At 40.6% G+C, this 13,419-nt stretch overlaps 2 protein-coding genes across 2 annotated transcripts; both read right to left on the minus strand.

Annotated features, from left to right (window-relative positions):
• Positions 1-2,931: 2,931 nt before the first annotated feature.
• On the minus strand, positions 2,932-9,394 carry LOC120053261 (hypoxanthine-guanine phosphoribosyltransferase-like). Its single transcript, XM_039000402.1, has 9 exons — positions 9,377-9,394; positions 7,977-8,131; positions 5,732-5,915; positions 5,259-5,324; positions 5,056-5,073; positions 4,698-4,780; positions 4,157-4,203; positions 3,350-3,426; positions 2,932-3,166 (listed from the first exon to the last, which is right to left on the minus strand). Exons 1-9 carry the CDS (start codon positions 9,392-9,394, stop codon positions 3,119-3,121), a joined length of 696 nt encoding a protein of 231 aa, XP_038856330.1. The 3' UTR covers positions 2,932-3,118.
• Positions 9,395-10,378: 984 nt separating this feature from the next.
• LOC120054005 (26S proteasome non-ATPase regulatory subunit 7-like) lies at positions 10,379-13,419 on the minus strand. The gene is made up of 8 exons (XM_039001359.1): positions 13,268-13,419; positions 12,734-12,825; positions 12,484-12,576; positions 12,280-12,377; positions 12,057-12,137; positions 11,826-11,917; positions 11,452-11,650; positions 10,379-11,181 (listed from the first exon to the last, which is right to left on the minus strand). Exons 1-8 carry the CDS (start codon positions 13,339-13,341, stop codon positions 10,921-10,923), a joined length of 990 nt encoding a protein of 329 aa, XP_038857287.1. The 5' UTR covers positions 13,342-13,419; the 3' UTR covers positions 10,379-10,920.

Raw genomic sequence — 13,419 nt, forward strand, 5'->3', positions numbered from 1 at the left:
TATTGGTTAGTAGTTTTTTTCAATGCAGTAAAAGTGTTTGATACGTGACTTTAGACTCAGAGTTCACTGTGGATATGTACAGTCTGAGAAACTGTGGATTGTAAATCAATATTCACTATCAGTGGAGATTTTAGCATGTAAATCTTGGTGGGGCAAACACATTTTTTGGTGGGGGGATGCATGCCAGCAAAGCCCCAACACAACACTTAACAATACATTCATTGCACGATAACAGTGACAAACGGTACCAACAAACTGTTAGCGACTACATAAAGCTGTCCCAATACCTTACCACTGCTACACCTTGCTATCAGCGGAGCCTTGTCTGGCAGTGAAACAGTTAATTGAGCCTCATTTACTGCCTTTTAAAAAACATAACTAATATGTCTGACTTGCTTAAACAGATGTGGTATCTACTGACAATTGAAATGTACAAACTATGGCATCAAGCGGGTAAGAAGCAATCTGTAATTTTGATTTTTTTTTACAACAACAATTACAACAAAAAGCTAGGACGTAGTCAATATAACTATTTGTTTAGCACTTTTGAAATGTACAGCGACAGAATTCTGAACATGAGCCGTTCTTACAGTGTTCTCCCTGTACACCAAATCAGAACCGTAGGATAAAAAAAACGGGCATATAACCAGACAATGAAAGCTCTTACAATATTCAATGATTACATTTCTCTAAAACAGGTTATAGGCTATATGTGCACCACCAAGTCAAAACAGGAGGCGAATTTAAGAGGGGAAATTGACCAAATAATTAGGGTGAGGCACACGGGCTACTAACGGCTTACTACACAACATACACTTAGTATTACTTTCTTAGCTACAGTATACATATCTCCTTGGCATATTACATCATTTATGCAGCAGCATACAAGACATTTTTGGACTCACCTTGTGCTGTGCTCACTTGAACATGGTGGTGCAGCCATCCTTCGTGGGCAAATTTTGTCATCAAAGTCTGACTTTCTCTGGATTAATGGGGCTTTCAAGACAACTGGGAACTCGGAAAAAAACAAGGTCGAATCATGATGATGTCAGTGATCTTCAGGTCATAGCTCTAGAAAGAGGCCCAAGTTCCCGACCTACAATTCCGAGTTCGATGACCTTTCAAAACGTGTTTCCCCAGTCTTGAACTCACTAAAGTCAGATTCCCCTGTTCTGAGTTAACAGGTGTTTTGAGCGCGGCAGAAATCATGCTGGATTGACAGCATGTCCAATGTTGAATGTTTATCCTTGGAAAAGAGACCCTTAAACTCAGACTTGGGACCACACAGCCTCTCCACTGAATAGCAGGCTAGTGATTGCTTTGCACTGCTTGAAGTTAGCCACTGATTCATTCTAAACCACTCATTGTGGAATTTGCGATTTCCAACTTGTGTAATGTTTATGTCCAATGAGCACCGATACAATTTATCTATAATTTCTCTTGATATGACAAGGATTAAAAAGGATTTGCCAGTAGATTGTCAACTTGATTCATGATGACTGCTATCTAAGATTTTGAAAGTATGATGTTGACCTGTCCAATTAAAGCTACTGTAGATATAACGTGATTTGATAACATTTTGTCTGTGGCCAATGGTCTTGAGCCTTCTTGGATGGGCACTTCTAATGTAATTATGGCAGCACCCAAGGGGCTTAAATTTTCGAGCTCTCCTTGTAGATTTTGCGGTGACGTAGTGTCCCCATATTACCAACCCCTACGCTCTGTATTTTACACTGGCTGCCCCACCACCACAGAGAGCTAGACTGAAACACCTGCATTTCAGCTGCCTTATTCAAGAAAGCAAAAGAGAGACCATGTTTGTATGTGGTTTTATTTTCTCAATGATTAGATACACCATTTAATTTTTTTTACATTGTTTGCAAACTGATGTGACACGTATCAATGACAAAATAACATGCAAAACAGGCAATCCCCCCCAAAAAATGTGGGGCTCAAAACAGGTGGGGCTCTGCCACACCTGCCCTGAATGACAGGTCGCCACTGTTCACTATTACTAACGTAATCAGACTAAGAGGCATTCAAGGCCCCAAGATAATATATCAAATAAATTCAAATTATAATAGTGTAATATCTCCCATAACCATATTTACACAAGTCCTCCTCTACTTAAAACACATTACTCATCCCACTCCTTCCAGGACAACAATCATTTTAAAAATAAGAAATAAAAATGTTTTCTCAAAGAGCATCTTGCAAAGTGAATTCACAATCCATGTGTTCACATAGAGTACCAATGTATGAGTCATAATACCCATAAAATCTAGCGGTCAAATAAATAAAATGGTTCCAATCGTTTTTCCAACATTCATTTTTCCCATATGGGATTTTAGACACAATTAAAATAAGGGCTGTGTTTCTTGTAGGCTTACCCTGTCGTGACTTTTTGATAACCATGTAAATCTCGCTAGTACAAAGTGACATCAAAATATTTGCAGTATTTACCCCCCCCCTCTGCTAATGTGGCTATCATAAAGAACTACAAATGCCATGATGATCTGGACGAGACTGCCCAATTGAGGCAAAGGTAAGAATCTCTGGATTAATTTATCTAATGTCAGGTAAATTTAGTAATTAATAAATTGACTACTTTTCTTTAAATGGACAATTCTGTGAACCGTCATGTGCAAGTTCTAAATTGACACAATAGCTGTTAGCAAAGGTGTCAGCTAGAGATGACTTGCAGGAGCTTGCAGGGATCTGTAATCTTGCATGATGTCTACTTTGATGCTAATTAGCATTTTTCAAATCTGAGAGTAAATAGAGCCAAATATATTGATAAAAGTCACCTTGTCTGAGAGGGAGTTACATGGTTATCAAAACATCACGCCAGGGTAAGCCTACACAGCCCTTATTTTAATTGTTTCTAAAATTCCCTATGGGGAAAATGAATGGTGGAAAAACAATTGGAACCATTTCTCTGATTGACCTCTAGGTTATATAGGTATTATGACACCACCACTGTGGGGCTCTATTAAATATGTAAGTAGGATCCATGAGTAAAAAAAAAAAACATTTGGTTCAGAACCCCAAAAATCAAACTTTTCCTAGTGGTTCATCCAAAGTGGTTCATCCATCTGTCCATTGCCTCCTCTTCAGCTCACACTTTGTACTTCACCTTTGCTTTCTCGTTCAGTATACAGATGTGCTGCACAGAGCAAAAACACATGGTAACAAGTGTGTGTGCGCACGCGCGTGTGAAAGAATACACCAATGACAGACTTGATTTAACAGATCTTATATTTAGGTCCTTCATGAAGACTCAACAAGCTGAATCTTGGATAGAGAATATGACCAAATATCAGGATCATGTCTAACCCAGACAACTTACACTGAGATCTCTGAAGTACTCGTTGTAGTCCAGGGCATATCCCACCAGGAACCAATCAGGCACCTCAAACCCCATGTCTGGGAAATACAGAGAGACAGAAACACAAAACAGACACAAATCACTCCACAAATACATGCAAAAAAGCTATGTGCAACATGTATTAACATATTGATATGAGTCTCTAGTTCCTGGCATGCTGAATATCAAGAAATCTGTGTCATGACTTTATGGGATGTGTTTTAGTGTACATTTCTCCTTTACAGCTATATGCATTAGTATTACATAACAACATACATATATAAAGTATGTTGCTCTTTTCTCTCTCTAGAGGCTAGATGGTTGACTCCTGTGGTCTGTGACTGGGGTTGACCCTTTAGCTGCCAGGGACATAGAGCAAGTCTAAGGCAAACAGCTTTCCCTGCAGCACCATCTTTAAAAGCTAAGCTAAGTCCGACTTAAAAGCATTGCATAATCACTAACCGTGTGTGTAGCATCCTAGTACTAGAGTACCATGTTCAATTACACATTTAAAGTAGATTTTCAGATAAGCATATTCATCTCATGTGGAAAATATAACTACATTATATGTGGTCATCCTGCCTAAGGCTGAGGCTCTTTCTAGTAGATCAGTGGGCACGCACACAACCCCCAACAACTGCATTGTGGACATCGATTAAGGCAGCCCCCTGCATCTCTCTGATTCAGAGGGCTTGGGTTAAATGCAGAAGACACATTTTGGTTGAATGCATTCACTTGTACAACTGACTAGGTATCCCCTTTCCCCAACACACACACAGCAAAACTCACAGTCTGGTCTATATCCTGAGCTCCTTGGTGTTCTCTTAACTAGAAGGCTGAAATGACAAAGCATACAACCAGAGAAATTAATAGGATCTCTAGGCAAACCATGCTGTTAATGGCATGGGATGTTCTCAATGACATGGTCTACACAGAAAAAAATACAATCCACTCAATGGCCTCTCAATAATATCGTGTACTACAATGCACTCAAGAACATTACCATCTACAACCTAAACTAGTCAAATAGTCCCTTCGATAGCAGAGGGTTATCCCGTCCTGCCACAGATCAGTTAACAGTGCATAGATGAACTCTTAAGCTGTTCCAGTCACATAACATCTCTAAATCAGCACTTAAGGGGAAGAGAGAGCATTAGGGTAGACAGAGAGTGCTGTCATTCACAGTGCTGTCTGGATTGGCAAAGTGACTGACATTCTGAGCTGCAACACTTCTGTCTAAATCTGGGCAACACAGTACTTGTAGAGAATGTTCAGTAGGCATGATATGGGAGGAAAGAGAGTACTGTGTGCTGTATACAATGGTTCTCACCTGACCACTTTGACCATCTTTGGATTGCATTCACTCAGCAGTGATAGCAGTGTCTCCATAGTCCTCCCAGTCTCCACAATGTCCTAAACCAATCAGCAGGACAGACACCGTTGGATAAGGGGTTTCAATTCAAGGCGTGCAAAGCAGTCCTACAACAATTCAAGGCAAGCAATAAAATATTTATGTGGACAGCCATAGCGATGGTACACCCAAGAGTGAATGTGATTTGTGCCCTTGTCATATTGCTACAGTTGATGTGAGAGCTAGCATGCTCCACATTTATTTACAGCAGTTTTAACATTTAGAGAGATGTAATATTCAGATGAAGTGCTAGAAAGACAATTTCCCTCTGTCTTACCTCAACTATCAAAACATTCTGCAAAGGAAATGAGGAAACAATTCAATACACAAATATACTGTTGATGAATATGTACATAATCAGAACATTTGAATAATATATATATATATTTTTTTAAATACGGAGCCTGTAAAAGGGTTACAATTTCACTCCTAAGATGTAAGATATTTGATCAGTGGTTATGGCAAGCAATCAAATCTCACCTTCCCCGTTAGAGTAGAGAGCTCATCCCCTCCAATAACTTTGACACTGTTTGTAGACTGGTCATTCTGGGGACAATACACACCAGTAAAACTACACCTCACCCAGGATGAGGGTGATGGTCTAAATCTATCATAAGGTGATCCAGTGGTGATGTAAATATACCTCATAACAGTGTTGGCAAATGGCAGTGTTATCTGCTCATGCATCAGTAGCAGAGCCGAGTCTAGTGGTAGATCCGATTGTGCTTTAGCCAACCCGTGTCGTGTTTGTTGGCATGTGAACAGATAACAAAGGAGTTGGCTAAACGCACAAACTGATCTAAGACCAGGCTAGACAACACAATTCTCCAGCAACAATACCCAGAATAAGCATGTAACCCAGCATTTACTGTACATAAAGATTGCCATCTACTGTATCTAACTGATTTGGAAGCTATTGAAGGAGGAAGATAAATGTGGAATGGTTCACTCACACAATAGCTCTTTAGTCTAATGAAATCCACAGTCAACGGGACAGACTTATCGCAGTTCTGATTTAGGGCCTTGATGTAGTCCAGCAGGTCGGCAAAGAATTTATAACCTCCTTTGAGAACACACAGTGCTACTATATGGTGTCCCCCCATGTCCCGGACTATATCACGAGCCAGGCGCTCAGTCCTAGAGAGAGACAGAGGGGACAGAGAGAAAAGGCATGGAGAGAGAGAAGGAGAGAGGAAGATACAATGGCACGTGACATGTAATTTCTGTGCAGGCTCATCAATGTTCAGTTGGTTTGTGATCTGGTCAGTCAAAACAATAATGGTTTGTGGTTAGTCTGGCCAGGTGGACACCTGATGAAAAGTTGCTGCCTGGGTCAAACCAAATGTTCTGTTTGGAGTCCTACTACAGTATTCAGAACACGGTTTAACATGGCATTCTACAACCGGGTAGTCCGATTGCCCAGGTCTCATTCATAATTGTCTGCAATGCAAATTGATGGTGGCTGTTACATCACTGCTGGTCTGAATGCCTTACAGTGATTTGTCTAACAAATATGTTGGTGAGCTGTTTCACACAATATACCTTTGCAACCATGGGTCAATTTAAAAAAACAATGGAGGCACAGAGTGGTGAGAATGTTGAGTTCTGATTTACTCCACAAGGGAGAGTGAGAGTGAGAGAGACACTATTTCTGGTAACAACTCACTGTAACCTTGATAAGACGAGTTAAACCTATAATATTCTGCACTATGAGGCACAAGGTTATTAGCTATATATAGTTTTTATTTCTATTGTTATTTTTTCAGTTTGTTAGTTTCCCAACTTGATTTACGAGTGTTTTTGTATTCTGTTTTAGTTTTAGATAAAAACATTTATTTCGTTTTTATATGATTTAGTTAAAAAGTTTGTGTTAGGAGGCTACTTTCTGTCCCCAACACTATGTGTGGGAGGCTAGGAGCCATTTATGTATTGTAGGTTGTAATTCTGTTAGCTAGTGATAACAGAGAGGAAACAGGCGAAGCGAGAGGGTCGACGCCAACCCTAAATCTGTCTGCGTGAAAATCAGCATTAACTAGTGGAAGTGAGGAATTGATGTATAGAGGTCAATGAGAGTGTCGAGTTTGGTCGACAATTTTTTATTAGTAATTTGCTACGTTAGGCTTATTTGATCGAATAGAAGTTTTGTAATGTTTAGGTTTTTACAAATGCACTGATAAGAGGACACACGTGGCATTTCCGCAACTTTGAAAATTAGACTATTGGAGTTGTGCCTGTTGTTCACACGAGTATCTGCCCCCTCATCGGCTAGAATGATCCCACCTGATCTTTCCTCCTCCCGCCTGCATTCCATCTTTGTGGACCTGTATTTCCATTGTTTAGAGCAGTCACTCGACTAGCTTGTCAATATAATAGATCATCTTTGGTGATAGCTAGTAGTCTCAAATCCCAGACCTAGAGAAACAGCACTTGGCCTGGGGAAGATGTCGGATTCCCAGGGAGGGGCCTCTTCAGACAGACAAATCTGTCAACAAATATGAGTTTCCGTAGCCTGTAGCCAGACAAAACCTGGCTTGGAGGTAGATGATGCAAACTAGCCACTTGCAAAATGCACTCATTAAAATAACCTCTGCATTCTCCATCTCGCTAGCTAGTTACTACTTTGTGTCCGGCGGGGTTGTTTATGCAACAAGCGGATAAGGTGGTGACGTCACCGGATGTGACGGGCTTCCCTGTTCCGACTCCTCCGCTCTATCCCAACAGACGCAGGTACTTGTACAGACTTGTTTGATGGAACATTGTGGAAGGCAACCCGTCTGTCTAGCGAGACCAGATGGCTAGTGATGCACAAGCTAGGCCTATTTGAAACATCGCCATCTCCTGGCAGCATTTACCTGCCAGATTCAGAAGCTTGAATACCCTATTAGAAGAAAAAATTATTGAAAACCCCATTTGATTTTTGCCCAAAGATTAGAAGAAAAAAAACTAAAACTGAACACAATTTACGATGGTTTTTATTTTAGCTCGTTTTGGAGACAAAGTTTTAGTAGTTTTACAAACAGATTGCTTAATAATTTTATTTTGGTTTACTAAATAGTTTTTTCATGATTAGCTTTTGTTTCATTTTTTGTTTACTATAACAACCTTGACGCAGCATTGTGCCCTGGGGTTTGATGATGATGCTACAGTAGCCTACCCAGGTTCCAAGAGTGCCAGTCCAGTGGTGATGGTTTGACTTACCTGTCCATGATCAGTCCATGAGGGATGATGACCCGGTCTAAATCCTCCTCATAGTGTTTGGGGACACAGAAGAGGTCCAACTCATACCCCTTCTCATCATCTGGTATCTGAAGGAGCAAAGCAATAAAACATTTAGTAAATCGTGACCTTGGGTTCTATAAGGTTCTATCTGTGCAATGCACAGTTCTGAGATTTTGAGCATCAAAGTTCTCACATCCCAGACGTCGGAACTGTTTTGAAGTGAATTCTTCTTTCATAAGGGCCTCGCCTTAAAGGTACCTAAATTGCAGAGTATCAAAATCCTGAGACATTTGTAAATCCGTTTTTTTAGGGGGGTGCAATCACAGAAAGAACCTTATAGTTCTGAAATGTCAATCAGGGTTTAGTAATAAGGTTCTGACACTTCTGGATTAGACATTCAGTAAAGAAAAATATAGCTTTTTGAATAGATAAATTACAGAATAACTATTTGACCAAGATAGTCAGAACACATCAAATACATTAAGAAATATATTATGATCATCAGACGAATTACTATCAACACTGAACAATGTGACAACATATATTTTAAGATTTCTGACATTGTTGCGGTTTGTTTGGGTGCCATTATTGCGGTCTAGACAAGTCTACAACACAGGTCAAATTCATGTTGCATGGCCCGGTCATTTTAAACCTTTCCATCCGTCCTAAAGAGAAGTCTCCACCCACCTAAGGCACCCGGCCAAGAAAAACCAACACCGCCATTCTTAGAGAGACATGGCAAAGACCTTTTCTGATTGGTCCGACTGTATTTGTTCAGGCTTGTAATTGGATTGCAGATAGAACTTTAAACAGCCAATTTGAAATGGGTTCATGCAGAACATCCTAGTTTTCAAATTTTGTTTCACTTAAAATAAAAATCATATCAAATACATATGAAGAACCATCTAAAGATAAATTATGTGACAAACACATTTTTTTTTTTTTTTTACAAAAACGTTAAATATAACGTTATAGTTCCAATGTCTTCAAATGTTAGCACAGAATGGCACAAGTCTTCATTGAGTTGACCATGTCTTCGCAAACTGAAACACATACGCACACACACGTCATCCTTGCAACATTTAAGCTTGCTTTCAACCACCTGTTTCTGGGTGAGCGAGATAGAGGGTGCGATCCGCTTTCAGGACTTCATACTAGGCCTGACAGGCTGCGTGAATTGTGAAATGATGTCAATTGACAAGGTAGCTAACACATGCCAGATATGTATTCACACCGGTCCTGTCCCGCAATCCTGATGTTATTATGAAACCACACTGACACAAATCAGAAACGTCCATTCTGCAGAATATCATTCTGTCGAGACAAGACGAGGAATCTGTCTGACTGACATTGCAAATAGAACATAGGGTACACTTTACCTGGTGATAGGTGGCCATGTTACCGCTCGTGCTGGTTCACGTCTCACTAGGGTGATATTTGAGCCATGCCTGGATACATAGTGAAGAAAGAATGTTATTTAGTGTAATGGGTGGTGCATCAGTCGTATGTGCCTTGTCAGCCGACTACCTACTTTACCGTGGGCGAGGACATGCGATGCTCTCCCTCCCCCGGGATTTTAAACCATCACGTCACAATCCATTTTACCATAGCCAGCCTTTTACCGTCCAATAATCTGATTTACCGGACGCAACCTGCGTTTAATGCACTGGCTGCTGCACATTGTAGAATACCGCCGTATTCATTGCTGGTACAATAGTAGAATTAGCTGAAATCTGAAAATAATTGTAGCCTAGTGCATTTTTGTCATAAACCACCGTCCGTTATTTCGTATGTTATAATATAAATTCACACATCCAAATCTATGCCTATAGCTGCACCATGAAGGATTATCATACATTTGGGAGGCTTGCTGTCAGTGACATGCTGCGCAATGATGATCTGTATACAGCGCCTTCCATTACTATTTAGTTCATTGTCTGAAAGCTTGTCCTCAATTAACCCAGTAAAAGGTTCTATCAATAGTTCATCTACAATTAATCCAAATGGGAAAATACACTTCAAACCACTTTTCACTTGGCATAGCCTGTGTTTTGTTAGATACAGATTCATAATAGGCAGTCCATCACCAGCCTTGAATGTATGGCCATGTAGGATTAAAACCATAATGTATATTGGTAAACTTTGACTGACTGACTGACAAATAATTTGTTATTTAGGATGCAAGGTTCTTTGTAGATCAGTCAGTCGACAGTCGCCTGCACTGTCGGCTGCAATGTAAAACAAGCCCTGTCTTCCACACAAATACCTGGCAAGACTGCAGGGGAGGCAGCTTAACATCACAATTCTCCTCCCTGTGTTTCTATGACATTACATATTATACAGTACAAAACACATCCAAGGGACAAAAAAAATACATTTGCCAATTGGAAACATAAAATTATTTAATAGGACCCAACTTTAATGAGTGATACAGAAATGTAATGTTCCTTTTCACCATACAAAAGATAAGAGCTCCCAGGCAATTGTTTGTCTCTGTATGTACGTACATACATACATACATACATACATGCAAGACACAAACCACCAGGGTCGCATTCAGGAGGGGGGAATTTACTGAACGTTACCGATAGAAATAACAGAATAGAGCTGATGTGATTGCTCACATCAGAGAGGCATGTCGGTTCTACAATATGCATTTCTATCTGAGCGTTCCTTAACGTTGTGCCCTACTGAACGCAGCCCAGAACAAACATTCTCATTGTAGAGAACATCCAATACACAACCATCCTCTCACCCTCAGCACTATAGCTATTATGCCAGTTATGACAAAGTCTCAAATGACACCATACAGAGCACTACTTTTAGCTAGACCTTATACGCAGACATGTAGTTCAGGCCAAAAGTAGTGCACTATCCAGGGGAATAGGGTGGTTTATAAGACACACACCAAAATAGTGTGCACTTATTTTTTCTTCTTCTCATCTTTCTTGGATGAGGAGTCACCCTTCTCCTTCTCTTTCTCTTTCTCGTCCTTCTTCTCCTTGTCCTCTTTCTTCTCCTTCTTGCCCTCTTCCTTCTCCTGTCCCTCCTTCCGCTCTGCGTCACGGTTGGAGATCTTGTTGTTGATGAGGTTGTGGAGAGCCACCACTGAGCGGATAAGGGAAGCCAGGTAAACCACCAGCATCTGGTCATTGGTCTTTAGGTAGAAGGCCTTAGTGAACTCCTGCAGGGAGAAGTGGCAGGATTAGGGCATTGTGAATTATGATTAACTAACCAGGGGATTTGATCAGCACAACAAGGAATCTGGTGGAAAATGCCAGGCTACCTGTTCAATGTAATGAAATAGTAGATCCTTCAAACCTGAATGTATTTTATTTGAGAATGAAAATGTATCAATGTGCACTCTTTCCCCAGAAAATAATAATAAATGGTAATCGATTACCATGCCTACCCCCCCTGCCCCTATACCCCTTGCTCCCACACCCCATCATACCAGTAGGTTGACGTCGGGAAGCAGGTTGAAGACGTCCTGTAAATGGTAAACGATTTGGTGGTTGATGGGAAGCTTGCCTGCAGCCACTCTCTCCAGGTAAGACCTGATGTCCAGCAGCTTGGAGTTGAGTCCCTTCAGGCCATGTACCTGGTTGGTGATCTGCTGAGACAGAGTACCCACTGTTGTGTCCTTGATGTCTCTGTGGACAGGAGAATATATCAAAGGAGAATAGAAAAGGATGTCGAATTCAGTGTGGCATTAAACTGGAAGTCAGAAGACTCCCTGAAATGCTTTATTGTACGTGTGAGTAAAAGAGAAAGAAAGATGGGTATGTGGAACGTGTGTGTGTGGTCCAGTTAAAAGATCATGCTTACCTGAGCAAATGCTCCACGCCCACCTCCTCTGCTTCCTCTGCTCCAATCTCACTGGTCACATGTTCAAACGTCTTGGAGGTCGGAGTGCCGTCCTGGAGAAGTAAAGTAACAAGAACTTGTGTGATCACTTGTATGCCTAGTCCAAAATCAGCCCAGAGACCGCGGGGTTGGCTGGTCCAGGGTTTGACTGATTTTGTCATTTAGGCTCATAAAAGTCTATGCTCCACTTACATCATGTATTTCCTCCACAGAAAAGTAGGCTTCTGTTGGCAGGCCCAGGTCCTTAGGCTTCACATCAATTATCACTAATACCTGAGAGGGAGAAAGTCCCATACAAAACACAGTCATTGTTAAATTCTCTGCTGCATTATCAATACAATTTCATCAGGAGATGGAACATATGTCTTACTGGTATTTATTAATGTGGAATATTTACAGGGTTGAAATCACTTACTGAATTGGTGCAGTATTGCTTGATGAGTTCATTGATGGCAATGTCATTCTTATGTAGTTTAGGACCCGTGTGATACCAGCCCACTATCCTCTCTCTGGCTGGAAAGAAGAGAAGGGAAAGGTTTGAGAATCTTATAGGATGACTGTAGAAGTCGATGAGACTGAATATATAGTTAAAATGTACCAATGTATAGTGTGTTCTCACCATTGACTTTCTTGAACATGCTGTACATATTCTCCAAGTAGTCATGATCCAGGAACCACACTGAATCATCCTTGTCATCCTCATCAAATGGCACTGGAGAAAATCCAATCAATATTGCCTCCAACTACAGGCTTATGTAGCTAAACATTTTGTCATCATAATTACACTGCCGTCACAAATGTTATAAACTAGCCACATGACATAACAGGTTATTTTAGTAACGTTACAAGATTAAAGGAGAAGAACTCACCTGCAAAGCTGTTGGACACATCAAGGACTTTCTTATGCCAAGAGCCGAGGAGAACACCCACTACTCGCTTCTGGTTGCCTACTTTCCCTATTCTGTAAAAACAACATAACATTTACACAATCAATACCAAAGGATGTCTTGGAGGAAATCAAACATTTCCTCTAAGACTCAAGTCAAAATAACTACTTTTACCCCGACACTAGCTAAGTTAGCTATCCTGATACATAAATGACGTTGTGCTCTACGAAACTGACTGATTGTTTTTCAATTATTCAGAAATCAGTTGTTACTTGCTAATACTAACAGGTAGTGAGTGGCCTATAAATACAATTGACTAGCCAAAATTAACTAGTTAGCTATGCTACTGTCATGGCTAACAAATACACAGCTTCATATGAGTTTCTGACTCAGCAGGGTTAGCTGGCCAGCTAGCCTAGCTAGGCCTGGCTGCAACATCATCTAGTACAAAAAGTGGCAAGTTAGCAAAGAGGTAACGAATTGATAGGATTTGGAAACATATTATTAATGACATACCTATTAAAATGATCCACCACGCTGAGCAACACCAGTGGATGGACAACCACATTTTCTACCGCTAAGTCCGGCATTTTGAAGTGTTTGAGGATGAAACCAAATTCTGTGATGCTAGCTGTCTAGCTAGGTAGCTACTTCCTGTCGAATGCCTA

Source organism: Salvelinus namaycush, chromosome 9 (assembly GCF_016432855.1).
Source record: "Salvelinus namaycush isolate Seneca chromosome 9, SaNama_1.0, whole genome shotgun sequence".
In the NCBI taxonomy this organism is placed as follows: domain Eukaryota; kingdom Metazoa; phylum Chordata; class Actinopteri; order Salmoniformes; family Salmonidae; genus Salvelinus; species Salvelinus namaycush.